This window comes from Takifugu rubripes, chromosome 19 (genome assembly GCF_901000725.2).
Source record: "Takifugu rubripes chromosome 19, fTakRub1.2, whole genome shotgun sequence".
Classification (NCBI taxonomy): domain Eukaryota; kingdom Metazoa; phylum Chordata; class Actinopteri; order Tetraodontiformes; family Tetraodontidae; genus Takifugu; species Takifugu rubripes.
Genome location: NC_042303.1, coordinates 1,155,461 through 1,180,412, shown reverse-complemented (window position 1 = coordinate 1,180,412; position 24,952 = coordinate 1,155,461). Strand labels below are relative to the sequence as shown.

General features: G+C 51.8%; 4 protein-coding genes across 12 annotated transcripts in view; 1 reads left to right on the top strand and 3 right to left on the bottom strand.

Annotated features, from left to right (window-relative positions):
* Positions 1-24,952, bottom strand: part of LOC105418562 (WW domain-binding protein 11-like) — a 1,118,483-nt gene that overhangs the window by 533,844 nt on the left and 559,687 nt on the right. The window lies entirely within an intron of this gene.
* Positions 409-11,310, bottom strand: ergic3 (ERGIC and golgi 3). Of its 2 annotated transcripts, XM_029826845.1 has the most exons (14): positions 11,112-11,199; positions 10,298-10,368; positions 10,071-10,158; positions 9,872-9,991; positions 9,332-9,428; positions 7,693-7,858; positions 7,528-7,585; positions 6,674-6,688; positions 3,901-3,932; positions 3,715-3,811; positions 2,211-2,275; positions 1,994-2,130; positions 1,835-1,890; positions 409-1,770 (listed from the first exon to the last, which is right to left on the bottom strand). In XM_029826845.1, the coding sequence occupies exons 1-14, from the start codon at positions 11,197-11,199 to the stop codon at positions 1,691-1,693; spliced, it is 1,170 nt and encodes a 389-aa protein (XP_029682705.1). In that variant the 3' UTR covers positions 409-1,690. The 2 variants fall into 2 exon arrangements, with proteins under 2 accessions (XP_029682705.1, XP_029682706.1); XM_029826846.1 differs by lacking the exon at positions 6,674-6,688 and having other exon boundaries at positions 1,685-1,770; positions 11,112-11,310.
* Positions 2,349-3,578, top strand: romo1 (reactive oxygen species modulator 1). The gene is made up of 3 exons (XM_003976702.3): positions 2,349-2,503; positions 3,132-3,262; positions 3,349-3,578. Exons 2-3 carry the CDS (start codon positions 3,132-3,134, stop codon positions 3,455-3,457), a joined length of 240 nt encoding a protein of 79 aa, XP_003976751.1. The 5' UTR covers positions 2,349-2,503; the 3' UTR covers positions 3,458-3,578.
* cyc1 (cytochrome c-1) lies at positions 17,202-21,078 on the bottom strand. Its single transcript, XM_029826851.1, has 7 exons — positions 20,922-21,078; positions 20,027-20,217; positions 19,823-19,949; positions 19,258-19,415; positions 19,013-19,173; positions 17,725-17,825; positions 17,202-17,637 (listed from the first exon to the last, which is right to left on the bottom strand). The coding sequence occupies exons 1-7, from the start codon at positions 21,000-21,002 to the stop codon at positions 17,533-17,535; spliced, it is 924 nt and encodes a 307-aa protein (XP_029682711.1). The 5' UTR covers positions 21,003-21,078; the 3' UTR covers positions 17,202-17,532.

Here is a 24,952-nt window from a genome sequence, read left to right as displayed (position 1 = left end):
CGGTCTTAACTCAGATCCCATGGAAGAGGAAAGTACGGGTCCGGGAACGTTGCCAGATTCCGTAGAGCATCAACTTTGCTGTGGAATTGTAACCTCTGGGTTGAAACGCACGACAAGACATTCACAAAGGTGGATCAGGTGACACTCACAACCCAGGTGACCGGGTCATTTTTAGGATTTATTGGCATCAGTTCGCCACAAGAGGGCAGAAGAGATCTTGGATTCACGTTAGGGGGCCTCGGATTTGGAGAATCAGCATCCTGCTCCGTGCTGAGGCCCCACTATGGAGATCAGGGTGGAAAACACACACTCACACACACACAGAGGCTCAAGTCCGGGCTCTTGAGGTGTAAAGGGTGGCAGCGCCCCCCAGTGGCGACACGTATTAAAGCAACGAGACAGATCAAACCAGTTTAATTGATGTTTATTTTTGTGTTTATGAACAATCAAAATATAAATACATCTCTCACACACAGACACAGGTGCATTCACACACAGACGCTTCTGACCGAGATGTTAAAAAGTCATTAAGAAACTCTCAGATTGGCTTGCAGCCACCAAAGTGTTTGGGTGCTACAGGACCTGTGAAGCATCGCAGCGGCACCGGCGTGGGTCCAGGAGACGCTGTAGGCGTCTGCTCCGAGGCAGCGTGGCCTCCCGGGCCCTGATGCTGAAGCTCACACCTCCAGGTAGAAACACACTGACAGAAGCTCCCAGCTGACACGGACAGAAGGAAAACCATCACATCCCATAAACACATTAGTTGAGGCGCCTCACGAGAGGTCGGCGACCTGCAAACAACCTTGTAAAAAGCCGGACTGAAAACCCAAAAGACCCTAAAGGGAATCTGTCAGCAAACATGGCCGTCCTGGAAAAGGACTTGTTATAATAATCATCGGATGAGTCTCCAGCTACTGTCAGGTAAAAGCCTGGTGCACAGCAACCAGCTCCAGGCTCATCTGGACCCCCAGGATTCAGCGTCGCCTCCAATCTCCTCCTTCATTCAACCACCTGCTCCGGAGTCCACTGGCTCGGTAAAATCTGAGCTCCGGGTGCGACCAGAACAGAACGCAGCAGCCTGTGGGAGGCACACCGGCCACAGAGCTCCCTCCCTCCACACAAACTCCAGGGAGAGGAAGAGGAAAAAGAGGGAAAGACGAGTGTGTGACATCAGTCCAGAGGCCAGGCGGAGACCCCCGGAGGAAAAAACCCTGCATCCATTCATCCCCATCCCTCCATCATTAATCAACCCTCAGAAATGGCTTCAATAATCCCCCTCACCCAGAAATCCACTCGTTATTATTCAGGAGCAGCTGTAAACCCAATGCTATACTGGCGTGACCATGTGAGCGCCTCCCGATCCGCCCCAAAAGCCCCCTGGAGGCCTCCAGCCCGCTCCTTGTCGTGGGGAGTGCTTGGCTCTGGACTGTAAACGGTCTCCAGGAGCAGGAGCTTGGAAACAAAAAGTCTGTATTCGATTGAGATTCATTCCTTTTGGCAACATATATTCATCAAAAAGGGTCCAGAAGTTCCTCCCCAGTGTTTGTAGACAACAGAGAAGCAGAGGAAGCAAGACCCTGATTAAAACCTGTCTGTCTCCCAGTGGGGCAGCAGACGGCCCTCCTCTGTGCGCCCGCGCTGTGGCCGCTCTTCCAGCATGGGACGCCCGGCCTCCTGGTGCCGGGCTCTGTTAGGAAGCCTTGCCCAGCTCGATCTTCTTCTGGATGACTCTGGCCGAGTGGTAGATGAGCGAGTCGATCAGGCCGGCCACTGCGCGACAACACCACGTTAGCGCCGCTGCGTGCAGTTTCACGGGGCCGCGGGCGACACTCACCTGTGAAAACACCTCCGATGATGGCACAGACCCCCGTTAAGAAGTGCGTGAATGACCTGGGCAAAGACAGACACAGGAATTCAGGCCTATTCTACGTAAAAGTCACTAATTTAGCCGTTCGGCTCTGCGATGTCGGGATTCTCTGTCTTTGTCTCTCACCTGTGTTTCTCTGTGAATTTAACCATCATAGGCGACAACTCATACAAGACAAACACCCCCGGCAGCCCCTGGTCCCCTATCAGACCGTTGGCCACTTTCTCGTGCCTGGTCACTGAAAACTGGTTTGTTTTTAACACCTGCAACAGAGACGATAAAGTTGTAGGCAGATTTGAGTTAAGCGGTCGGATCGGGGTGGATGAAGGGCATTTAGGCTCACCTCTCCGTCCGTCTTCACATAGATGGTGGGGACGATTTTCACGAAATACTGGTACATCATCGATGCTGTGGGAGACACATTCGTTAGCGTGCAGTTCCGACGCCGTCCGCTGGGGGCAGCGCTCCCGGGCGCCTGCAGTCCGTCTCCCCTCTTTCCTCCAGCTTCCTCTATTTCCGGTAACCGGCCATGAATGTTTGCTAGTCGCACGTAGATTTAAACGCAGCCGCACTAAAATACACGACCAGTGTTTCCACCGAGAGGATTTACCCGACATTTACCCGATCCCTGACACGGTAAGATCGCGAAGGCCTCGGTTTATGCTAATGTCTCCGACGAAAGCCTGCGGTTATCCGTCAAGGTCTCAAGTTTTGCTCTTTGCTTACGGAGGTCGCTTATTTAAATGCTTAAACTATCGACGCGTAATACACAGCGAAGGTTAAATGGTGGCCAGAGGTGGCGACAGAGGCGCTTCGTAGCTTTAGGCTAACTTAGCTTTGGACGTAATTAAGGCTCACGTGCGTACGGTCAGTGGTTAATGACGTCAGAAGTTGGTCAGGCGAATATAAAACCTGGTTAGTCCGTGACTGGGAGATAAACAGGGCAATGGAAAACCAGTCCGTGGATGCTCAGTACAAGTGTACACGTTAGGTGCACGGTCGCTAATAAAGCCACTTTTTAACCACAAATATCACGAGTATGGAGAAGATCCTAAAAACACTGGAGCTACCCCAGTACCTTTGTGGTAGAAGTGTAAAGAAAGAGGCTCATAAAACAAAGCAACCAGCACTTGAATGTGGAAAAGTGAAGAGATATCGACGGTCAACGCGTCCATCTTGTGTTAATCTTGAGGATTGCCATGGCAACGCGACACTGTATCAGCTATCAGACGTCCTTCCTGTGCTTTGATGCTTTGATCCCCAGATGCCTGTCGCTGTGGGTCCCTACGGACAGACCCAGCCCAGCTGTTTTGACCGGGTCAAGATGGGCTTCATGATGGGGTTTGCAGTGGGGATGGCTGCAGGAGCCATGTTCGGCACCTTCTCCTGTCTGAGGTACGGACCCGTCCAGCTGTCGCGTCCCAACACCATCCTAGTGGAATCGGATCATTTGATCCAACGCTGAAACCTTCTGCTTGCAGGATCGGCATGCGAGGCAGAGAACTGATGGGGGGAGTCGGGAAAACCATGATGCAGAGCGGGGGCACGTTCGGTACTTTCATGGCCATCGGCATGGGCATCCGCTGCTGAGAAACGAGCTCCCCTCATGGAGCTGCAGACACACGGGACTCTGGCCAGCGCTACAGCTAATGTGCTGTCGCACCATCTCCCAACAGGCTAGCTTTGGCAATAAAGTCACATTACCCCAGCATTTGCTTTCTGGTTTGTATGCTAGAAATAAGGAATGCACTGCTCATACCACCTGCACCAAATTGGGATAATAATGTGTGTGTGTGGGGGTGTGTGTGTGTGTGGGTGGCGCCACAGCCGACAGGACCCAGGCTGACCTTGTGGTGCTGTGATGTTGGTGTCATCCAGCGGGTTGATGAGTCCTGGGTAATCTTGGCCAAAGGACAGGTGTCTTATCAGATGGGTCATGTTGATCTGCAGAAGGAACAAGGGCAGCCGTCAGCTCCTCCGCTCACCTTCAATCACCACCGTCCATTTTTCCAGCGTAAAGAGGCGTCACTCACGTTGTCCAAGCCAAAGCTCTGCAGGTCGTGAACTGCAACCAAAACATGCCGCGTTAGCTTTGGACATCAGACGGTTTCTGCAGTTCTACTGTAAAACCTGCTACTTCCTCCCCGGTAACGACACAAACATGACGGGGACGTCGTTCACACCTCTGGGTCATCAGCCTGTTCAGTCCGGAAGCAACGGTGAGATCAGGACAGGCATCAGCTGGGGGGGGGCACAGACCCCTCATCTAACCTGGCTGTCTGGGTCCTTGAGCCTTTTCTCAGAGGCAGCTGGGGGAACTGCAGCTCCTCCAGCCAGTAGGGGGCAGTGTCGCCGAGCAAAGGGAGCAGCTCCCACCAGATGTGGAGGGGGCACAGAAGGGAGCAGCTCCCACCAGATGTGGAGGGGGCACAGGAGGGGAGCAGCTCCCACCAGATGTGGAGGGGGCACAGAAGGAGAGCAGCTCCCACCAGATGTGGAGGGGGCACAGAAGGGAGCAGCTCCCACCAGATGTGGAGGGGCACAGGAGGGGGCAGCTCCCACCAGATGTGGAGGGGGCACAGGAGGGGGCACAGGAGGGGAGCAGCTCCCACCAGATGTGGAGGGGGCACAGAAGGGAGCAGCTCCCACCAGATGTGGAGGGGCACAGGAGGGGGCAGCTCCCACCAGATGTGGAGGGGTCACAGAAGGAAGCAGCTCCCACCAGATGTGGAGGGGGCACAGGAGGGGAGCAGCTCCCACCAGATGTAGAGGGGGCACAGGAGGGGAGCAGCTCCCACCAGATGTGGAGGGGGCACAGGAGGGGAGCAGCTCCCACCAGATGTGGAGGGGGCACAGAAAGGGGGCAGCTCCCACCAGATGTGGAGGGGGCACAGGAGGGGAGCAGCTCCCACCAGATGTGGAGGGGGCACAGAAGGGGAGCAGCTCCCACCAGATGTGGAGGGGGCACAGGAGGGGAGCAGCTCCCACCAGATGTGGAGGGGGCACAGAAGGGAGCAGCTCCCACCAGATGTGGAGGGGCACAGGAGGGGGCAGCTCCCACCAGATGTGGAGGGGTCACAGAAGGAAGCAGCTCCCACCAGATGTGGAGGGGGCACAGGAGGGGAGCAGCTCCCACCAGATGTAGAGGGGGCACAGGAGGGGAGCAGCTCCCACCAGATGTGGAGGGGGCACAGGAGGGGAGCAGCTCCCACCAGATGTGGAGGGGCACAGGAGGGGGCAGCTCCCACCAGATGTGGAGGGGGCACAGGAGGGGAGCAGCTCCCACCAGATGTGGAGGGGTCACAGGAGGGGAGCAGCTCCCACCAGATGTGGAGGGGCACAGGAGGGGGCAGCTCCCACCAGATGTGGAGGGGGCACAGGAGGGGAGCAGCTCCCACCAGATGTGGAGGGGGCACAGAAGGGGAGCAGCTCCCACCAGATGTGGAGGGGGCACAGGAGGGGAGCAGCTCCCACCAGATGTGGAGGGGGCACAGAAGGGGAGCAGCTCCCACCAGATGTGGAGGGGGCACAGAAAGGGAGCAGCTCCCACCAGATGTGGAGGGGTCACAGAAGGGAGCAGCTCCCACCAGATGTGGAGGGGGCACAGAAAGGGAGCAGCTCCCACCAGATGTGGAGGGGGCACAGAAAGGGAGCAGCTCCCACCAGATGTGGAGGGGGCACAGAAAGGGAGCAGCTCCCACCAGATGTGGAGGGGTCACAGGAGGGGAGCAGCTCCCACCAGATGTGGAGGGGGCACAGGAGGGGAGCAGCTCCCACCAGATGTGGAGGGGGCACAGAAGGGAGCAGCTCCCACCAGATGTGGAGGGGTCACAGGAGGGGAGCAGCTCCCACCAGATGTGGAGGGGGCACAGAAAGGGAGCAGCTCCCACCAGATGTGGAGGGGGCACAGGAGGGGAGCAGCTCCCACCAGATGTGGAGGGGGCACAGAAAGGGAGCAGCTCCCACCAGATGTGGAGGGGCACAGGAGGGGGCAGCTCCCACCAGATGTGGAGGGGGCACAGAAAGGGAGCAGCTCCCACCAGATGTGGAGGGGGCACAGAAAGGGAGCAGCTCCCACCAGATGTGGAGGGGCACAGAAAGGGAGCAGCTCCCACCAGATGTGGAGGGGTCAGAGCTTCACTCTGAGCAGAGTCTGCAGACCTGCTGCTGCTGCAACGTCCTCCTCCAGCATGTCAGTGAGAGGGAGGTACATCTAGATGATGAAGGGACAGCAACCAGGCCCCCCAGGAACCGGATGAACCTCTGCGGTCACGTCAGGCAGAGGATCCCCCAGACGAGATCCAGAGCTGGGATTTGGATCAGTAGCAGTTTATACTTGGCTAAAGTCCACTTGATCCAGCTCCATGAAGCCGTGGCTCCAACTTTTAACCCCCTTGTTCTCTTAGAGAACAAGAACCTTCCTGAAGTTGTGCCTAAACCAGGCAAACATACCATAATCTACTACTAGTTTATTATGAGCCTCAGGTTTTAATATCCAGCACAGGTAAACCATGCAGACTAACCCTGTTAATGAAAGGTGTAAATATAAGCTTGGCATAGTCCTAATCTGCCAGCTGAGCCAGAAAACCTTAAACAACTCGATTTGTTGGACGTCGACCCCTAAAACCCTCAATCACAAAGGACTGTGCGCTGACACCTAACAGATGTGTGAGGTCAGAGGTCAGGAGGCCTGTACAGATGAGGGTGAAGCATCAGCGCTGGTGTGTAACGTCATGCAGGGCCACAGTCACTGCTGTCAGCCACAGGTACGCTAGCAGGTAAAGCTGCAAATAAAGGTGCACTTACTTTCCACAGCGTGCACTGCAGAAAGAAGAGAGGCGAGCCACGGGGGTGATGCATGTGGTAGACAAGGAGAGACTGCACGTCAGCAACAGGCCCGCGCTGCGCTACGCTACGCTACGCTACGCTACGCTCCGCTCCGTCAGCCGGGGCTCGCGCCTTCAAACCGTCACCTGACTGCTCAGAAGGTGCTGGTCACCCCGGAGCCCTGAACCCTCCACAGTGACGCTCGTCTCTGGTTTCTGCTGCTGGTGTGTGACATCAGCATAGAACACACCAGAGCAGAGGAGCAAAGCCACCGCTGCAGCGCCTGGCTGCAGTCCGCACCTTTCCCCTGTTGGACCCAAGGCTAATGTGGTCCTGGGTTCAGGAAACCTCAGTAAACCTCAGGTGCTGTTAGCCAGGATTGGCTGGACTGAACTGAGCCAGCTGCTGCCGCCGCGGTTCCTTTGCTCCTCCGGGTCCACACCAAGACGAGACACAGGCGGGGAATCCATGCAACACAAAGGGAAGGCGGAGGAGGTCGAGCTCGTCCGGTGGTGTTGATGTTTGTAGGGGCAGAGAAGCGGGTAATGAACAATACCAGACAATACAGGACAAAACGGGGAATATTTGGAGGATTTCGGACACGTCCCGCTTATTTTCTGTAGCATTTTGGCTTCTAAAAACACTCTCAACATAAAAAAATTAAAGTAATCTTTTAAAAATATGATATATGCACACATTTGACCTGTTAATAGGGCAAAGAGGTGAATAAAGTTGGTGTTTTCAGGCGTTTTCCATGGCGATGCAGCTAAATCCCTTCTGGGGATCCCATAAAGAGAGATGTGTTTCAACGAGGCAGGAAAAGTGGCTCTTACCGTGCACGTGAGACTGCTGGAAACTTTTCCCTGGAGCAAAGTGAAAATTTCCTGCCACCTAAGGAAGAGAAGGCAGATCCAGAAGATCAAACAACAGGAAACAGCTCAACGGATGATTTGGGGGGGTTTTCAGGACTCCAGACAAGACAAAGCGGCTGCCTCCACCTTGTTGACCTCCAGGACGCCGTAGACCTGGCAGCCTTCGTTCTTCTGCTCCTGCATCTTCTGGGTGAAGCCCTCCCTCTTACACTGCTCAATAGTGTCGGCGTTTTTGAAGGCCCAGCCTCGCCGCCGGTACGCCTCGCGCACGTCGTCGCAGGAGTTGCAGCACCTGCAGAGGAACAAACGGGTTATATCAGGGTTCCTTTCTAGTCCTGATGACGACTCACGAGTGGATTTAATCGTCCCAGCTGTGACACATGTCGGCCTTCGGCCTGGTTTAGACACGGAACCTTCTCCTTATTTGATCACCAGCTAAGTGCTGCCTGCTCATGCTGAGGTCTGCGTCTCTCATCACTACAGTGGGACCTCTACTTACGAATTTAATTCGTACCAGAAGTTGTTTCCTAACCTGAAAATTACGTAAGTAGAGATGCGTTTCCATGTAAATGCCCTAATCCGTTCCAAGCCCCCAAAAATTCGGACATAATTTTTTTTATAAATCATTAAAATGCATCAAAACATGTAACAAATACATGTTACAATTAGATTAGCGCACAATTAATGTAGGAATTCAGTGCAAGGCTTCTCCAGGAACAAAATGAACTTTATTACAGGCTAATCTTACATTAGCCATCATTAGCAACGAACGTTAACACTTGTGGTAACACCGCCATCTAATGGACAAACATACAAACACCCACAATAAATAAAAGTGAAACGAAGGCAACGCTGGGATACACACAAACTTGTACAGATTGACGTCCCTCCTAGCCAATGGGATGAAAGGAAGATGCTAGGCGATAGCCAATGGCAGAGCAGCTACTAGCATGTTTGCGTTCGCTAAACTCCGCGAGCTGCGAGTAGCAGCGGTAGCGTATTTTTGACCTTCGTATCCTGAAATTTCCTTCGTAACAAGAGGAAATATTTTCCCGTTGAGACGCTTCGTAACCTGAAAAATTCGCATGTAGAGACATTTGTAAGTAGAGGTCCCAGTGTAGGTGCACCGGACCAGCTGGTGCCGGTCCTGCTGGTCAGGTCCATTCTCTCCTGACTTTTAGGGCAGACTTCTGACCTCTTAGAGGTTTCCATTATCTGGGGCCTACACACAAGATATGAGATGGGATGGCACAGTTGGTTCAGGTACCACGGCGACTTCTGTTCCAGTGGACCGGCTGACCGCCTGATTTCTTCTGACTGTACTTCTGATTCCTTTGAGCTGCAGTAAATACGAGGCGAACGTCTGGTTGACTCTGGTCAACACCTGCTACAATAGGAGCCGTGCAACCAGAGGTTTTCTGCTCAGCTTTTTTAACCCTAAACCCCAAAGTTGGCACCTTTGTGGGGGGGGGGGGTTCCATTCCACTTGTTTTTAAATACTAGAATCTACGTCTCAAATCAATCAAACCAAAGCAAAAACTGCTGCCAAACAAGAGGAAGGAGGACAGAGGGACACGTTTCAAGCATCTCATGAGAAATCCTGAATGAAAATGAGAAGAAAAAACAGTAGAAAACGATGCTGACTTGTTGTTTGTGTTGCTATTAACCTCTTTAACGCCATTTCAGAGACTCGGTAACAGAATCAGAAAGAATCGGCACCTGCCGGCGCCCATGGCGCCGGGCCAGGGGAGCGCTGCTGTCTTACTTGAGGTCGTCCGTCTCTGCCCCGTAGCAGCTCTCACATCTCTCTGGGTCCAGCGTACTGGGATCAAATACGGGGACATCGTCCTCTCCACCCAGTTCTGCACCAGAAACACACATCAACCACAATTATGGGATGGCTAACCCAATAACCCAGCTCAGGACTTAACGTCCCATCAGCCTTGGTCCCCATGGCCACTAGTCTAAAGTTCTCTGCTCCTACTGTGGATCCATCTAATCTGAGGAATATCCACGCCTTCATCTTCTCCAGTTTAGACGATGGCGACTCTCATGACTTTTAAAGCGTCGGTGGCCGGCGGTGGCGAAACGCCACCATGTTCCTCGATCTTCTCAGAATTCTACCATCTGTGCCCGTTTTTTAGCAGCCGATCTTTCTTGAATATTTCCTGAGGTTTGGTTACCTGAAGCGTTCACAGCTAACAAGCTCTGGCCTTCAAAATAAAAGCATCGGAGCTGTGTGGCATCGCGCCTGAAGCAGATGTTCTTTAGGAGGTCGGTTTTACGCTACGCTCGGGATATTCACCGTGTTTCTCTGCTTCGGTGCTCACAGGTTGGAGGTTTTTATCCAGCCGCTGCTTGAAAAGGTTGTGCTCGACATCCAGCTGCTGCTCACCGGCCACGTCCATGGCGTCGATGCTCAGATCTGAAACGGCAGCGGAAAGAGTCACGACAGACGTTGCCGAGCGCGGGTGCTGGCTCTCAGCAACGGCGGCGCTACGCACAGACACACGGCATGTGTGGGAAGACAATGTTGATGTTGATCTTCAGTTTGTCTCCCCGGGACGTGTCGACGTACAGCTCAGGATGAACCTGCGAGCAGCAGACGCACATATTTAGTAGACATTATTAACGCCACAGTTAGGGCACTAAAAAATGTTCACAACTTCAAGAATCTGTCGATATCAGGCCTCATGGCCCTGAAGAAATGTGGGCCTAGGCAGGAGCTCACCTCCTTGGTGAGATAATACTGCAGCTCAGAAACAAACAGGATCAGCATGAGGACGCCGCTGATGATGGTCACTGCAGACACACACCACAAACAGTCACAAAAATCATCTTCTGGGAGAAAATACAGGACTTTTCCAGGATTGTTGTTCAATGGGCACGCTGGGAAAGCACCGAACATCTATGACACGCGTGCAACCAACACGATTTATATTATATTACATAAAAATCGCAGACAGCGACGGTTTCACATGAATGGATTTCATCTCTTCCACAACTAAACCACTTGCAAATATTCAAGATTTGATCCAATGGGAGGTTGGCTGTGGGCTCACGCCTTTATGCTACATCATGAATAGTCAATAATATGCATTTCTCCTCATTTTAAAGGGAAATGATCGTCACTGTCTTTGGAGTTTGTTCTCAACTTCATTCCTGTATCAGAAAATCACCAGCAAATATTTCCCTGATGGACCTTTCCAACCCCCCAAGTCAAAATAGCTGTAGCATTAACCCTTTAATTAACCCATTAATTATCGGGTTGGCATGTTTTTAGATTAGTTTCTGGAACAGAAATGCCTCCAAACCACTGCTTGTGCTGCACTAACAGGTTTAGCAACAGGTAACCCTGCTTTTGAAAATCAAATGGATCATTTTGGTGATGGTTCAGAGTTGTGTTTTACACCACAAGCCTGTAATTTGACCCATTTTGGCAGTTTGGAGACAGCATTGCCTCGGTTAGCCTGGTGGCTAGCCTGAGCGGCTAACGGGCTGTGGAATGAATAGCTGCGGCTCGCCGCCACATTTAAGTCTCTCACCGGTCGCACCGCCCCATGTCTTCACCCTAAAATCCTCCAGAGTTTTGGGATAAGCGTCAAACTGTTTCAGTTTGCTAAAAGTATCCATGTCGTGAGGCAGAAGCGAAATACACCGATACAAACCAAACCGAACTCCGGATTCCGGCACGACTGACACGCACCGATCGCTCACATTCACTTCCGGGTCACGCTCAGCCAATCAGCACCGGCCGCGTAATTTATCGTATTTTCCTTTTTATTTACTTTACGTTCCTTTTTATTCATGTTATATGGCTTCGAGCGGAGTAGGAGACCTGTTTTGAATTGATTGATCAATTATTTTCGCCCTTCTTCATTTATTTAAACTTTGTTCTGCCTCGGTGGTCGAGCACTCATGTCTGCATGTGTTGTTTTCACAAGAATCACATCTAAATCCTAATTTTTCTCTAATTTTGCCACGATGAGAGCATATTTACATTATATTCTTAGCATATACCCAAACCATGAGGAGGAAACGGGGTATAGTTCTGGAACAACATAGTAGAATCACGATATTAGTACGAAAATAGATTTAAATTTGGACTAAAATGATATAGTGACGCAAGAAAATGGGCATTCAATTTATTATTGCCTCAGAAATGATTTCAGCTTATTTAACCTGGCGAGCTGGGGCACAGAAAACAATCTGCTGCTCAACACAGTGAACACAGAGAATTGTGTTTGCTTTTTTCTATACGTTTCTGATTTCTGTTACAGTTAGTTTAGAAGCTAGCGATAGCATAATTTTTAGTAAGAGTAAAAACGATAAGTAGTCAGTTATACTTGCTAGTCTCCTAGCAAGTGTAGTAACGATAAGTAGTCAGTTGACCCTCCCTTGACATGATTGTTCTTTAATTAAATTCAATCTGCTCCGTCATTGCTCCGTCCACACCTGCATCATGGAGTCCATCCTGACCTCCAGCACCATCTGGTACGCTGGTGATTGAGTCCATCCTCACCTCCATCAGGTACGCTGGTGATGGAGTCCATCCTGACCTCCAGCACCATCTGGTACGCTGGTGATGGAGTCCATCCTCACCTCCAGCACCATCTGGTACGCTGGTGATGGAGTCCATCCTCACCTCCAGCACCATCTGGTACGCTGGTGATGGAGTCCATCCTCACCTCCATCAGGTACGCTGGTGATTGAGTCCATCCTCACCTCCATCTGGTACGCTGGTGATTGAGTCCATCCTCACCTCCATCAGGTACGCTGGTGATGGAGTCCATCCTCACCTCCATCTGGTACGCTGGTGATGGAGTCCATCCTCACCTCCATCAGGTACGCTGGTGATGGAGTCCATCCTCACCTCCATCAGGTACGCTGGTGATGGAGTCCATCCTCACCTCCAGCACCATCAGGTACGCTGGTGATTGAGTCCATCCTCACCTCCATCAGGTACGCTGGTGATTGAGTCCATCCTCACCTCCATCAGGTACGCTGGTGATGGAGTCCATCCTCACCTCCATCAGGTACGCTGGTGATTGAGTCCATCCTCACCTCCATCTGGTACGCTGGTGATGGAGTCCATCCTCACCTCCAGCACCATCAGGTACGCTGGTGATGGAGTCCATCCTCACCTCCAGCACCATCAGGTACGCTGGTGATGGAGTCCATCCTCACCTCCATCAGGTACGCTGGTGATGGAGTCCATCCTCACCTCCAGCACCATCAGGTACGCTGGTGATGGAGTCCATCCTCACCTCCATCAGGTACGCTGGTGATGGAGTCCATCCTCACCTCCATCTGGTACGCTGGTGATGGAGTCCATCCTCACCTGCCCCCGCCCCTCCCTGAGTAAGAGACTCTATGGGCCGCTGCAGTATAGCAGCCCTCTCCTCCACCGCACCACCATCACCCTACACAAGACACTTTCCCTTCCTTAAATATGCTTAGTGCTTATTGTATTGTAAATATGCTTATTTTTTCCTTATCTTTATTCTTATTTTACTGTATTACTGTCATTTTGTCAGCGCTGCACACAACAAACACCGAGTCAAATTCCTTGTATGTGTAAAAACATACTTGGCAATAAAGTTCTTCCTTATCCTGATTTAGGATCATTTTATTCGAATTATTCAGATTTCCAATTCAGGCAAAACTTGCAATTTTACAGCTCTGCATTAATAAAAACATGCTGGTTACCATAGAGATGGTTTTTTGTAGACTTTTTCTCCCCTCCAACCACTTATTGTAGACATTTTCTTTATATTTTTAAAACATTGAAGTCAGACCACTGTATTTAGAGACCAAAAGAATCAGAAAAATCCAGACATGTTTACAACAATATTGGACGTAAGACTGTTAGTTTAGTGGAACACGTGATCTATCTTTAACAGTGACAGGCTTGGCTTGATGTGACCTCAACTCGATGAGCAAAGCAACAGAAGAGGAAAAGCTTCCTTGCTTGTGCAGAGTAAAGAAGAATGGAGACTCCAGGACACAGGTGTATCTCACCGGGCTGTCAGACGCTCCACGTCCTCCTGCCTGACCACAGGTGTATCTCACCGGGCTGTCAGACGCTCCACGTCCTCCTGCCTGACCACAGGTGTATCTCACCGGGCTGTCAGACGCTCCACGTCCTCCTGCCTGACCACAGGTGTATCTCACCGGGCTGTCAGACGCTCCACGTCCTCCTGCCTGACCACAGGTGTATCTCACCGGGCTGTCAGACGCTCCACGTCCTCCTGCCTGACCACAGGCGTATCTCACTGGGCTGTCAGACGCTCCACGTCCTCATGCCTGACCACAGGCGTATCTCACTGGGCTGTCAGACGCTCCACGTCCTCATGCCTGACCACAGGCGTATCTCACTGGGCTGTCAGACGCTCCACGTCCTCCTGCCTGACCACAGGCGTATCTCACTGGGCTGTCAGACGCTCCACGTCCTCATGCCTGACCACAGGCGTATCTCACCGGGCTGTCAGACGCTCCACGTCCTCCTGCCTGACCGCAGACGTATCTCACTGGGCTGTCAGACGCTCCACGTCCTCCTGCCTGACCGCAGGTGTATCTCACTGGGCTGTCAGACGCTCCACGTCCTCCTGCCTGTCCGCAGGCGTATCTCTCTGGGCTGTCAGACGCTCCACGTCCTCATGCCTGACCGCAGGCGTATCTCTCTGGGCTGTCAGACGCTCCACGTCCTCATGCCTGACCACAGGCGTATCTCTCTGGGCTGTCAGACGCTCCACGTCCTCCTGCCTGACCACAGGCGTATCTCACTGGGCTGTCAGACGCTCCACGTCCTCCTGCCTGACCACAGGCGTATCTCACTGGGCTGTCAGACGCTCCACGTCCTCCTGCCTGACCGCAGGCGTATCTCACTGGGCTGTCAGACGCTCCACGTCCTCCTGCCTGACCGCAGGCGTATCTCACTGGGCTGTCAGACGCTCCACGTCCTCATGCCTGACCACAGGCGTATCTCACTGGGCTGTCAGACGCTCCACGTCCTCCTGCCTGACCACAGGCGTATCTCACTGGGCTGTCAGACGCTCCACGTCCTCCTGCCTGACCACAGGCGTATCTCACTGGGCTGTCAGACGCTCCACGTCCTCCTGCCTGACCACAGGCGTATCTCACTGGGCTGTCAGACGCTCCACGTCCTCCTGCCTGACCGCAGGCGTATCTCACTGGGCTGTCAGACGCTCCACGTCCTCCTGCCTGACCACAGGCGTATCTCTCTGGGCTGTCAGACGCTCCACGTCCTCATGCCTGACCACAGGTGTATCTCACTGGGCTGTCAGACGCTCCACGTCCTCCTGCCTGACCACAGGTGTATCTCTCTGGGCTGTCAGACGCTTCACGTCCTCCTGCCTGACCACCGCAGACTGAATTAGCTGCAAACTGCTTTCTCTGAACGATCGGCGAAACTTGGCCCGTCGATTCTGAAACCAGATCTGCCAGAGCAGAAACCCAGAGTTTATGTGTGATTAGGAAGGGTTCCGGCTCTATGCTCAGATGGGTTATGTGGGACCCAGGAGTGTGTGTGTGTGTGTGTGTGTGTGTGTGTGTGTGTGTGTGTGTTACCTGTATCCTGTCCTCTTCCAGGTCCAGCTTTTTTGCCAGGTGTTCCCTCAGCCTGATCCCAGGATAACTGTTTACTTGGAATACTGACTCCAGCAGATTCACCTGAAGAAGAAGAAGAGGAGGAGGAGGGGGGAGGGTTGGGAGGAGGAGTAGCAGGAGAAGCAGGAGGGGAGGATGAAGAGGAGGAGGGGGAGGAGGAGGGGGACGACGAAGAGGAGGAGGAGAGGCAGGGGGAGGAGGAGGGGGAGGAGGAGGGGGACGACGAAGAGGAGGAGGAGAGGCAGGGGGAGGAGGAGGAGGAGGAGGAGAGGCAGGGGGAGGAGGAGGGGGAGGAGGGGGAGAGGCAGGGGGAGGAGGAGGGGGAGGAGGAGGACGAGAGGCAGGGGGAGGGGAGGAGGAGGAGGAGGAGGGGGAGAGGCAGGGGGAGGAGGAGGAGGAGGGGGAGGGTTGGCTGTGAGGTCTGGCTGATTGATGGGTCCCCGTAGGTTAACCTGCTTGATGGACTGGTCACCTGGCACCTGGTGAAGGCGGTCCGTGGTCTCCGTCCCAGGCACCATGGTAAACGTGGCGCCGGTTCCCTCTGTGGAGAGCACGAGCTGTTGCCGCTCTGCTTCTCTGCGGCCATCGCTGCATTCAGAGGAAATACGCAGCAATTTCACAAATTCTGACACCCTAAAATCTGCCCTGTCCACCCTCGACCTGGGCCGCAGCGTCCCCCAAACTGAAACATGGAATATGGAAACATTTCCCATTTTCCAGTGACTCCCCCCCCCTCTATAAAGGACTATAAAATAACTGTAGAAACAAGACAACATAACAACAGAAACAAATCGCCTCGATAAAAGTACCTTTCGTCTGGCCCGTCCAAGGTCGGTGGAACTGGCTGTGGTCTCCGGGTCCCTCCAGGGGCCCGCGGACAGGGCTGGATCCCATCCTAGCCTCAACACACCAGTCCAGAGGTGGGATTCTGCTGCCAGCTAACGCTACGCAGAGCTGCTGTAAAGCTAAATTGATAGTTTGCCCTGATGAGAAGCCACTGGGGTGCAGCCTCCTGGCTGCTGGTTTAAATGGGAGCAGAGGATTTAGTCTGCCAGCCAATTAGAATTAGGAGGCGTCTCTTCCATGGGAATGAGATCCCCTGAGGCTTCATGAGGGACGCATCTGCATTGAGTTCAGAAAAGAAAAGAAAAACAAGGTTTTTCTTTGTTTGTTTCCCAGTCTTGACGTTTTGTCCCGACTGGCTGAGCTTCAGGTGAAGCATCGTGAAACCAGCAGGAAGATCCTCTTAGAACTTCCACAAAAGTGGCGCAACCACAAAACATAACGGCCCATTTTCTCCGTGGCCGACGGAGAATCTGACCCAAACAGATTCTCTGATTTCCAAATCCCACGACTAATAATACAGTATTATTAATACTACGATGGGAACCATTAACGGCATTAGCCTAATGATTATGCTAATGCCCTAATCTGTGTGTTGTGATGCTGATGAATCTGAATGCAGGCTGGGGAGGAAAAGGCCTTTCAGAACCGGATTAAGTCCTAATGAAGCAGTTTTAAACCCACAGCACCCTTATTTATTTAACACACACACACACACACACTCACACCTTAGTCCATGTCCATGGAGGTCCCCTCTTCTTAACCGCTTCACCCCTCTCGGGGTCACGGGGCCGGTCCCCCCTTGGATGGGTCCACCAGTTCATGGCAGGGCCCTAAATATGCATGTTTGGGCTTTGGTACCTTGCTCAAGGGTACCTTGGCGGTGCCGTGACACCTTCGGTGTTATTGTCTGCCCTGGGGCTGGAACCAGGAACCCTGCGCTTCCCAGCCTAGTTACCAAAATGAGGCATCCCAAGGCCTCATAGAGGCTCCATGAAATCAAAAATAATACAATTTGCGTAACCCAAACCCAGCTGTCTTCACAGGTTTATCGAAAAGTGTCTCAAATAAGGTGGGACAAGAGGTGGTCGTCTGGAAGGTCTCATGGTTAATCCTGATTTCTTTCTGTGGGTGCTTTCTGAAAGAAGCAGCTTGTCACACGGTTGGTTTTCAATAATTTATTTTGTATAGTACAACACACTCGAGAGTGGAAGGGGAGGATGGATCGATACACGTGGACGTACGAATCTCCGAGGAAGAGCCATGTCCTGGTACTGGCGTGGTTGAGCTGCTGCCAGAAGGTGAGTGCTCTGCCAGAAAATGGCCCCGCCTTGATCCCGACACCCCCGTAACTAAAAGCTCTCCGTGCGTGTAAAGCAGAAAGATGCGTCGGTTGGTAAAAGTTTGTATTGTGATTTGACAGCAGTGTGGGGTCGCTGGGTCAGACCCTCTCTGGCCGGCCTTTAACTCTGGCTGTGTTGTGTTGCGTTCTCTTTACTTTGGAGGCCTGTAGGCAATTTTCCTGCTCTTCAGCACCGACCACCGGTGCCTCTTCATGTAGTAGATCAGCGGGGTGAGGACGGCGGTGCCGATCAACAACTGCCAACACAAGAAGACAGACCATCAGCTCAACGTCTCCCACTTCACACCCCAACAGCCGGCGGCCTGGGGATCCTGCTCGTGTACCTTCAGTCCCATGCGCTTGCGTTGGTCATGCTCTGGCTCAGCGGCCCATCTCAGGAAGGTGCACACATCCTTGGCTACTTGACTCATAGTAGCAGGAGTTCCTGTAGCAACAAGGTCACAAAATCCATTAGTGCAAGACATCCGAGCTCAACACACAACCCGGGTTCAGGTGGGGACAGGTGGGTAGAGGTGGGTTCAGGTGGGTAGAGGGGGGTTACAGGTGGGTAGAGGTGGGTTCAGGGGGTTACGGGTGGGTAGAGGTGGGTTACAGGTGGGTAGAGGTGGGTTCAGGGGGTTACGGGTGGGTAGAGGTGGGTTCAGGTGGGTAGAGGGGGGTTACAGGTAGGTAGAGGTGGGTTCAAGTGGGTAGAGGTGGGTGTTCAGGTGGGTAGAGGTGGGTTCAGGGGGGTACAGGTGGGTAGAGGTGGGTTCGGGGGGTTACAGGTGGGTAGAGGGGGGTTACAGGTGGGTAGAGGTGGGTTCAGGTGGATAGAGGTGGGTACAAGTGGGTAGAGGTGGGTTCAGGGGGTTACGGGTGGGTAGAGGTGGGTACAAGTGGGTTCAGGTGGGTAGAGGAGGGTTCAGGTGGGTAGCGGTGGGTACAGGTGGGCAGAGGGGCATCCAGGGGTTTGTCAACATCCTTCAATTCTGCACCCCACCCACAAATGTAGCCTACCTTATTGACCGCAGCCCAATCGTTCTTTAAAATGCATTTGCATGTAAAGAACATTAGGATTCTTGCCCCCAGTGTACAGAGAACCCTGTGGAACAGGGTCAGCAAATCCAGGTCTCCAGTTCTGGGTTTTAGGTCCTACCAGGTAGGCAACGCTTTCACCGAGGGGAGTGGGACCAGGGAGAACGCTTTGTCAGCCTAGTAGGACACAAATCCCGGCTTGGCGCCTGAGGACTGGATTTGCTCGCCCCTGCTGGAGGTCTGGAGTCGCTGCACCGATTGATATTATGGACTGTAGACGACAACGCTGTTCTTAAAGCCTCGGACCCTTGACCCCTGAGCCCAGATTCGCTCGATCACTACAAACACTTTGTAGTTTGTTAACGGTGCTAACGTAAGCTAACCAAGACGAGCTAACAGCTTAGACAAATTCTCACCTAACTGTCATAACCTGATATAAAACGTCCTCAACAGCCCTGATCTGGCTGAGCTGTTATTTAGATCAGATTTCAGGTGTGACGGTACAATTAAAACCATTTGATAAACGACGTCTGGCGGAGTAAACTTCATTCCTTGGTTGTCATTTTGGAGGATCAAATTTGTCCTGCTCCTCACCGTCATCGAACTCCAGCACTTCATTGTAGATGGGGGGAGCCATGGCGACGGACTGTCCGGGGAAGTAGGGGTTGTAATAGAGCCCCTCTCTCACGGTCACGCCTGCTGGAGGGTCGCAGTATCCCGTCAGAAGGCTGAACACGTAATCCTCCCCTCCGTGTCTGAGGGGGCAGCACAAGCAGGGTGTCACAGGAGGCTCCAAGCACTGGGGTGCTAGGGCTAGGGCTAGGGCTAGGGCTAGGTACCTGGCGTTGACGATGTAACTCAGGTCTGGAGGCAGAGCGCCATTGTTGGCATCCCGGGCAGCTTCTGGGTTGGGGTACGGCTTTGGGAAATAGTCCGACAGCTTTCCCGGCCGAGTGAACATTTCTCCTTTCTCATCTGGACCGTCGACCACCTCGATCTGCACGCACGTGTAACACACATCATCAGAACCCCACAAGAAACCTGCAAATCACTGTGCAGAGAGGATTCGGCAGCAGGACGCTCGGGGGCAAAAGAACGCGTGTCCAACTCGTTCCTACAAGCTTCAGTTCCGCTTCGTGTTTTTGCAGTTAATTGAATAATCACTCACTTTCTTTCTCTAGGATTTTAAAAAAGTCACATATTTGGCGGGATCTGAAATCCTTCTCAGAGCTGATAAAGCACCCGTCTGCCCGGCCTGTAACGGACCCCGCCGAGGCCCCTCTGGGGCCATTGTTGAGGCGGACTGCACGGGAACGGTTGGCTGGAGGTTGGGAACCAGTTCCTAAACATCACCATCTTATTTGCAACCCGATTCCTAATCCCCAGTCTCCTGAACGACCTCACCTCCTCAGCCAGAGTCTTGGCTTCAGCCTCCGTGTGAGACACCCCCACCAGGTTTCTGAAGGCCAGGTAGTCCATACTGTGACAGGATGCGCACACCTGCTTGTACACCTGGTAACCGCGGCGAACACTGCAACAGGTGGGACACATCGTTATTATAAGCACACGTATATACATGGGCACATACACAGAGTTGGCAAATCAAACCTGGCGTGGTCCAGGGAGGACAGAGGTCCAGCGTGGCTCCAGGGGAAACTAGGGGGGTGAAGCTCCAGGTCAGATGCCTTTACAGACTGGTGCAGCATCAGTGCCAGGCCTGCCCCACCAGCAGTGACGACACCCAGCGTTGACAGGGCAATCTTCTTGCTCCGAGGCAGGGTGGCAAAGGACATCTTGGCCTGCCCAAGAAGGGAACGAGACAATCATTTCAGCAGGTTTACTCTCCTGATTCAAATTAGCACGGTGATGTCCAAGCAGGTGCCTAAAAATCCCCCCAAAAAAGAGGACATTGGGTGAAGGGACAGTGTCAACCGGTCTATCAGGAGCCGGTCCACCTGAGCGTTTATGGGTCCAGGAAGTCCAGTTGATGGAGGCTTCCTTCGCAGTCAGATGTCCTCCCAGTCCTTGACACAACTTTAGCATGCTACCTACCGAGTTTAAGACCCATATCCTGCACATTTAGGAGGCATTGATGCAAAACGAGCGTTGCCGGATGTCACCATAGTGCATTTGTCCGCTTGGTACCGGCGCTTGTCTGCCAAATGTCCAAGATGTTGCCTTTTTTCTGTCACGACTTTTACACATCATGTGTTAGCCTAGCCGGCTAGCCAGCGAGACACTGAGGTTGCCAGCGAGATTTAGGAATCAAATGTATCCGATAATTTGTTGGAGCTATTCTCCAGAGACAGATTATTCCCAAAATCAAGGTCGCTTTTGTCGGCAACATGCAAAGAAAATTCGGAAGCCGGTTGACCTTGTGTCGCCCCATTCAAAACAACCAGGCTAACGTTAGCACGCTGTCCGCACACCCGCACAGCAAAGCAAGCGGCTGCCACGACAGGTCTTTAAGGCTGTAAGAACGGAGACTCAAACGGCGACATACCGTCAGGGTCTTGGTAGTTTTAGATGTGCTCAGAAGAGCTCTGCCGTTTCCCGACAGCACCACGACTCGTAACGCCGCCATCTTGTCGCCAACTCTGAAGGTGCTTCCTTGGACCAGCGAAAAGCGCGCGACTCCGGTACACTCGACTTCCGGTGACACCTTCAAAATAAGACAAGCATTAGCTTAGCTCTCAGTTCAGGTGCCAAAAAAACAAACGTGATAAAGTAAACTACAGTACTTGATATCCGGTCTAAATTTCTAATAAAAAACGCTTTTCTATGTCTCCTTTTAGAATGATAACGCAGAAAACTCGTCTAACTACACATTTTTCTGAAAAACAATTAGAATAGAGAAACGACTCTATTGGTGAATTTGTGAAAATATTTTAAAGTGTTCCAATTGCCGCTTGTCTTTTACCTTTATGTTGAAGTTTACCTTTATATCCGATCTGAAGTCGGATTGTTTTGCAACTTTACACAGCCTTGATTTACGCAACTTTTTTGTCTCTTGTTTTGTAACATATTACAAAAGTTCTTGGAATGTAATTATATATATAACACACTATAATAAATATATATAGCATATTAAATAAATAATAAAATAAATAAATATATATATAATACACACATATACAGAGAGCGAGAGAGAGAGAAATGCTGATCAAACCTGCCCAAGTAACGGCACTGAGACTATTTCAATTCTTATACTTCTGTCCTCCACAAGATGGAAGTAGAACTCCAAAAACGTAAGCACAAAGGCTGTCTTATTGCATATACACGTGTAGCACTCTAAGGCTCTTGGCTGTGGAAGATCTCAGACGGAGACTTCTGTCAGTTTATTCTGCAGATGATCATGGAAATTCCCACACTGACCCTCCCCAACACGCTACACACATATGTCTATACATGTGTGGTAAATCGGTAATGAATCACAGAAAAATGTCATTAAAAAAGAAAATAGGATTTGGGGACATTTCCAAACAGGCACCTGTTTTGCATTCACTAGTAGACTATCGTAGTAGACCATCAACCTCCAGATCAACGCTGGCAAAACCAAGGAGCTGGTGGTGGATCTCCGCAGGCGTAACAACCCCCCGCCTGCACCAGTGAACATCCTGGGAACGGATGTTGACGTGGTGGAGTCCTACAAGTACCTGGGTGTTCACCTGAACAATAACCTGGACTGGACACACAACACAGACGCCCTGGTCAAGAAGGGCAACAGCAGACTGTTCCTGCTCAGGAGGCTGAGGTCTTTTGGAGTGCAGGGACCACTCCTGAGGACTTTCTATGACTCTGTGGTGGGATCAGCCATCTTCTATGGGATAGTCTGCTGGTCCAGTAGCATCACGGACAGGGACAGGAAGAGGATGGACAGACTGGTGAGGAGGGCCAGCTCTGTCCTGGGATGTCCCCTGGACAGGGACAGGAAGAGGATGGACAGACTGGTGAGGAGGGCCAGCTCTGTCCTGGGATGTCCCCTGGACAGGGACAGGAGGAGGATGGACAGACTGGTAAGGAGGGCCAGCTCTGTCCTGGGATGTCCCCTGGACTCAGTGGAGGTGGTGGGAAACGGGAGGATGATGGCTAAGCTGTCCTCCATGTTGGACAACACGTCCCCCCCCTACAGGACACCCTGACAGCACTGGGCAGCTCCTTCAGTGAGCGGCTGCTCCACCCTCGCTGTGTGAAGGAGAGGTATCGTAGATCTTTCCTGCCGGCTGCTGTCAGACTGCACAATAAACAGAACAACCGCTAACACAATCTGAATATGATATATTCTGATATGTATATTGTATTCACCCTCTGTACTATGTACAGGTACACAGAGGCCGAGTATCCATTTATCTGGATTATTGTAAATATACATCCTCTTTGTATATTCCATATTCTATTTGATTTTATCTTATTTTTCTCTGCGTGCTGTTGCTGTTGTTGCACTGTAAATTTCCCCATGTGGGACAATAAAGGATCTGAATCTGAATCTGAATCCAGACAGAGTCCAATGCGAGGTGGTGATCTGTGTGTGGGTGTTCTGTGGACCTCGATGCTGAGCTTTGTGTCCATCTTAACTGCACCGTCCAGGAAGGCCAGATGAATGTGACGTAATCATCTGTGGTTGAGAACGCCTTCAGTTCTTTGTATCTTGACCCAGGTGTCGTCCACATATCTGAACCAGTGGCTTGGGCCGGTTCCTGTGAAGGATGGCGGGCTCGGGTTTCAACCTTCTCCCAGTATACTGTAGACTGGCAACTATGGGAGATACAGGTGAGCCCGTTGCACCACCATGGTTCTGCCTGTAGAGGCCTTCTCTGTACTGGAGGTAGTGGGTGTTCAAACACAGGTTCCAGTATGGTGCAGATTTGGGCCGGTGCTAAGTGTTCTGTCTGGAAGGTTCTGTCTGGTGGTTGTAGTCTCTATTGTCTCGGTGGTGCACGTGATGCGTCCAGTGGACGCAGAGCCCTTTTTTGGATAACTATGACCTGGATGATTGAGACTGGTCTCAGAAAACTGGGGGGATATTCTGACATCCTGCCAAGAAATTCATCAAACTGTTTATTGGATACGAGCATTGTGAAGCTGCTCTCAAAGAAGGGCTCCAATGTTGGACTGTTGGACTGACAGGTTATGTACCCCGGTCCTACAAGGTGGCAGTGATTAAGCCGTTGCTTAAAAAACCATCACTGGATCCTGATGTGTTAGCAAACTATAGGCCAATATCGAACCTTCCTTTTATCTCTAAAGTTCTAGAGAAGGTGGTGGTGACTCAGTTACTGGAGCACCTGCAGAGGAACAGCCTGTTTGAGATGTTTCAGTCAGGCTTTAGAGCTCATCACAGCACAGAAACAGCACTTCTTAAAGTCACTAATGATCTTCTCATAGCTTCAGATCATGGACTGGTCTCTATGCTGGTTCTGCTGGACCTCAGTGCTGCTTTTGATCCAGTTGATCACAGCATCCTGTTACAGAGACTGGAACATGTGATTGGGATTAAAGGGACAGCACTAGACTGGTTTAGATCATACTTATCTGATAGATACCAGTTTGCCCATGTCCATGGTGTTCCCTCCTCATACAGTAGGGTTAGCCATGGAGTTCCTCAAGGTTCTGTACTTGGACCAATCCTCTTCACCTTGTACATGCTTCCCTTAGGGAACATTATTTGGCAGCATGGGATAAATGTTCATTGTTATGCTGATGACACTCAGCTCTATTTATCCATGAAACCCGAGGAGACAGAGAAGTTAGTGAAGCTCCAGACCTGTCTTAAAGACATAAAGTCCTGGATGTCTTCAAATGTCCTCCTCCATAACCCAGGAAAAACTGAGGTCATGGTGTTTGGTCCTGAACTTCTCAGAGATAGATTAGATCACATGATCACTCTAGATGGTATCTCATTAACATCTAGTCTCTCTGTGAGGAATCTAGGAGTAACTTTTGATCAAAATCTCTCCTTCAACTCACACATTAAATTAGTCTCTAGAAGTGCCTTTTTTCACCTGAGGAACATCACAAAGATCAGGAAGCTGCTGACCCACCATGATGCTGAAAAGTTAGTCCAGCATTTGTTCCTTCCAGGCTGGACTATTGTGATTCTTTATTATCAGGGTGTCCAAACAACTCTTTAAGAAGCCTCCAGTTGATCCAAAATGCTGCAGCCAGAGTTCTGACAGGTATTGACCACAGAGGTCACATGATTCCTGTAATGGCGTCTCTTCTTTGGCTGCCCATTACATTTAGAATCATTTTTAAAACCCTTCTTTTGACCTACAAGGTCCTCAGAGGCCTAGCTCCATCCTACCTGGAGGAGCTAGTGACACCTTACCAGCCCAATAGACAGCGTAGACCTCCGCGTTGAGAGGAGCCAGATGAGGTGGCTTGGGCATCTCGTTAGGATGCCCCCTGGATGCCTCCCTGGTGAGGTGTTCAGGGCATGTCCCTCCAGTAGGAGGCCCCCAGGAAGACCCAGGACACGTTGGAGAGACTATGTCTCTCGACTGGTCTGGGAACGCCTGGGGATCCCCCCTGACG